Below are 2,177 nucleotides of genomic sequence, written 5' to 3' on the forward strand. Positions count from 1 at the left end.
AGCCCCTTGAGCCGACAGCCTTGCTGCTGACAGCTCTCCACCAGGAGCCTCCATTCCCCAAGACACGTTCTTGGCTGTTGGCCTCGGGGCTTGGCCGAGGCTGGTGCCAGCCCTCACCCCACGCCCGCAGGCACTGCCAACACTCCGATCCTGCTGCTGTGCCTCCACTGTCGCCAGTCCTTCTCCTCCTCCTCCTCCTGCCCTTGAGGACCCGTGAGCAGCCAGCCGAGCCCTGACGTGCAGCCAGCCAGAACCTGGGCGGTGACAGGCCCCTCTGCCCCTGTCCTGCAGCCCCATGGCTGGGAACGCTGAGATGGCATCCCTGGAAGAAAGCTTCCGCAAATTCGCCATCTACGGCGACACCAAGGCAACGGGGCAAGAGATGAATGGCAAGAACTGGGCCAAACTGTGCAAAGACTGCAAAGTCACCGATGGCAAAAGCGTCACTAGCACCGACGTGGACATTGTCTTCTCCAAGGTGAAGTAAGTGAATTGGATTTTTGGGGCCTCCAGCTGCCTGGAGGGTGGGGATGCCCTTGCAGTGTGGGCAGAGTGGCAGGGCCTGGGTGTGGGGGTCCCCTACCCCAGCTGTGTGCCCAGGCTATCCATCTCAGTCAGCACGGAGCAGCGGGCACTGACCTGCAGTGTGCTCCCTTCAGGAAGGATGTGTGGCTGCTTCTGCAAGATCTAATCATAAATTAACCCAAATTTGGGGGTGGAAGGCTCAGATTTGGTGCAGAGACTCTGCCTCTACACCCACTCTAGGCACTGGGGTGGGCCTGGCCAGCTCTGCCAGGGTCCCATCTCACAAGAAGATGCTGCAGGGGGCAGAGGAGAGTGCTCAGGGGTGTTCCTTATTATGTGGCATGGCTCATCCCCAGGCCTGGTCAGCCAACACCTGAGCTTGAGGAGAACTCTGATCCATGGAGGTCAAAGGAACAGTGTGAAGGGCTAAAAGGCACCTGGAAATGCTTTTGGGGTCCCTGGGGACATGGTGATACCTGATGCTACACACTAGGGTGCAAGAGCAAGGATGGGTGGAGAACCTGCTCCCTCTGCACACACTGTCTGAGCATCCCCTTGTTCCTGAGTGGGGTCAGGAGTGGCCAAGCACTGGGAAATTTTCAGGATGTAAGAAGGCAGGCTGCCATGCTGCCCCAGAGAACAGGCTCAGGAGCTTGTGGAAGATGTTCTGTGCCCATCCTTCCGCATTTGACCAGAGGACTAATGCTTGCCAGGAGAGAGGGTGCTGGACAACCCAGGCAGGCTGGGAGCAGTGGGAAAAATGTACATCCTCTCCTGACACCAGCAGACAAGTGCCAGAGCACTTCCATGTACCCTGGTTGTTTGCACCAGGGCCTTCAACAGCATGCAGCTGAAAATCTGGAGCTCAGCACCAGCTGTGCCCAGCCCAACCCATTCAAATGGGATTGCTGCAGCTGAGTTTTGGAGCTGGGTGAGGGGCCCAAGCCTGGTGGAGTATAAAGACAGGTCCCCTTGATGCAGTTCATTCCATTTGTAAGCACAACCTGAAGATGTGCTGATGGCAGCCTGGGTCTTTTGTTTGCAGAGGGAAGACAGCCCGTGTCATCAACTATGAGGAGTTCAAGAAGGCGCTGGAGGAGTTGGCCTCCAAAAGATTTAAGGACAAGAGCAAAGAGGAGGCGTATGAAGCCATCTGCCAGCTGGTGGCAGGAAAGGAGCCCATTAACGTGGGTGTCACGGTGAGTGAGGAGCCCCTCAGCTGCTGGGAGCAGGAAGGGTTGTTAAGAAGGGAGGACAGAGCTCTGCCTCAGTGCAGATGCTTTCCAGGAGACCCCATGGCCCCGGGTGGGCAGAGATGGGTCTGGGGGTTGCATAGGACGTGGGGAGCATGGCAAGGTCTTCAGTGGGTGTCAGGAGCTTGCATGGGGCAAGGGATGAAGGGGATGGGGGCATGTTCTTGACTCTCATGTCCCCACCGCAGAAAGCCAAGACAGTAGGGGCCGTGGAGAGGCTGACAGACACCTCCAAGTACACAGGCTCCCACAAGGAGCGCTTCGACGAGACTGGCAAGGGCAAGGGCAAGAGCGGGCGGGAGAACATCGTGGACACCAGCGGCTACGTCAGTGCCTACAAGAACGCAGGCACCTACGATGCCAAAGTGAAAAAGTAGGGATGGGTGCCCGTGGCGCCCA

At 57.9% G+C, this 2,177-nt stretch overlaps 1 protein-coding gene across 1 annotated transcript; it reads left to right on the top strand.

The window, feature by feature from the left end:
* The first annotated feature begins 246 nt into the window (after positions 1–246).
* On the top strand, positions 247–2,155 carry TPPP3 (tubulin polymerization-promoting protein family member 3). Its single transcript, XM_009084543.1, has 3 exons — positions 247–483; positions 1,571–1,724; positions 1,967–2,155. The coding sequence occupies exons 1-3, from the start codon at positions 296–298 to the stop codon at positions 2,153–2,155; spliced, it is 531 nt and encodes a 176-aa protein (XP_009082791.1). The 5' UTR covers positions 247–295.
* Positions 2,156–2,177: the final 22 nt, after the last annotated feature.

The sequence above is a fragment of the Acanthisitta chloris genome, unplaced genomic scaffold (genome assembly GCF_000695815.1).
Source record: "Acanthisitta chloris isolate BGI_N310 unplaced genomic scaffold, ASM69581v1 scaffold26800, whole genome shotgun sequence".
Classification (NCBI taxonomy): domain Eukaryota; kingdom Metazoa; phylum Chordata; class Aves; order Passeriformes; family Acanthisittidae; genus Acanthisitta; species Acanthisitta chloris.

Excerpts from the sequence above, each read along its gene's own strand:
- TPPP3 (XM_009084543.1), top strand. The coding sequence starts at position 296 with ATGGCTGGGAACGCTGAGATGGCATCCCTGGAAGAAAGCTTCCGCAAA. Across the intron at positions 484-1,570 it reads ATTGTCTTCTCCAAGGTGAA|AGGGAAGACAGCCCGTGTCA; the intron begins GTAAGTGAATTG and ends TTTTGTTTGCAG. Across the intron at positions 1,725-1,966 it reads CCATTAACGTGGGTGTCACG|AAAGCCAAGACAGTAGGGGC; the intron begins GTGAGTGAGGAG and ends TCCCCACCGCAG.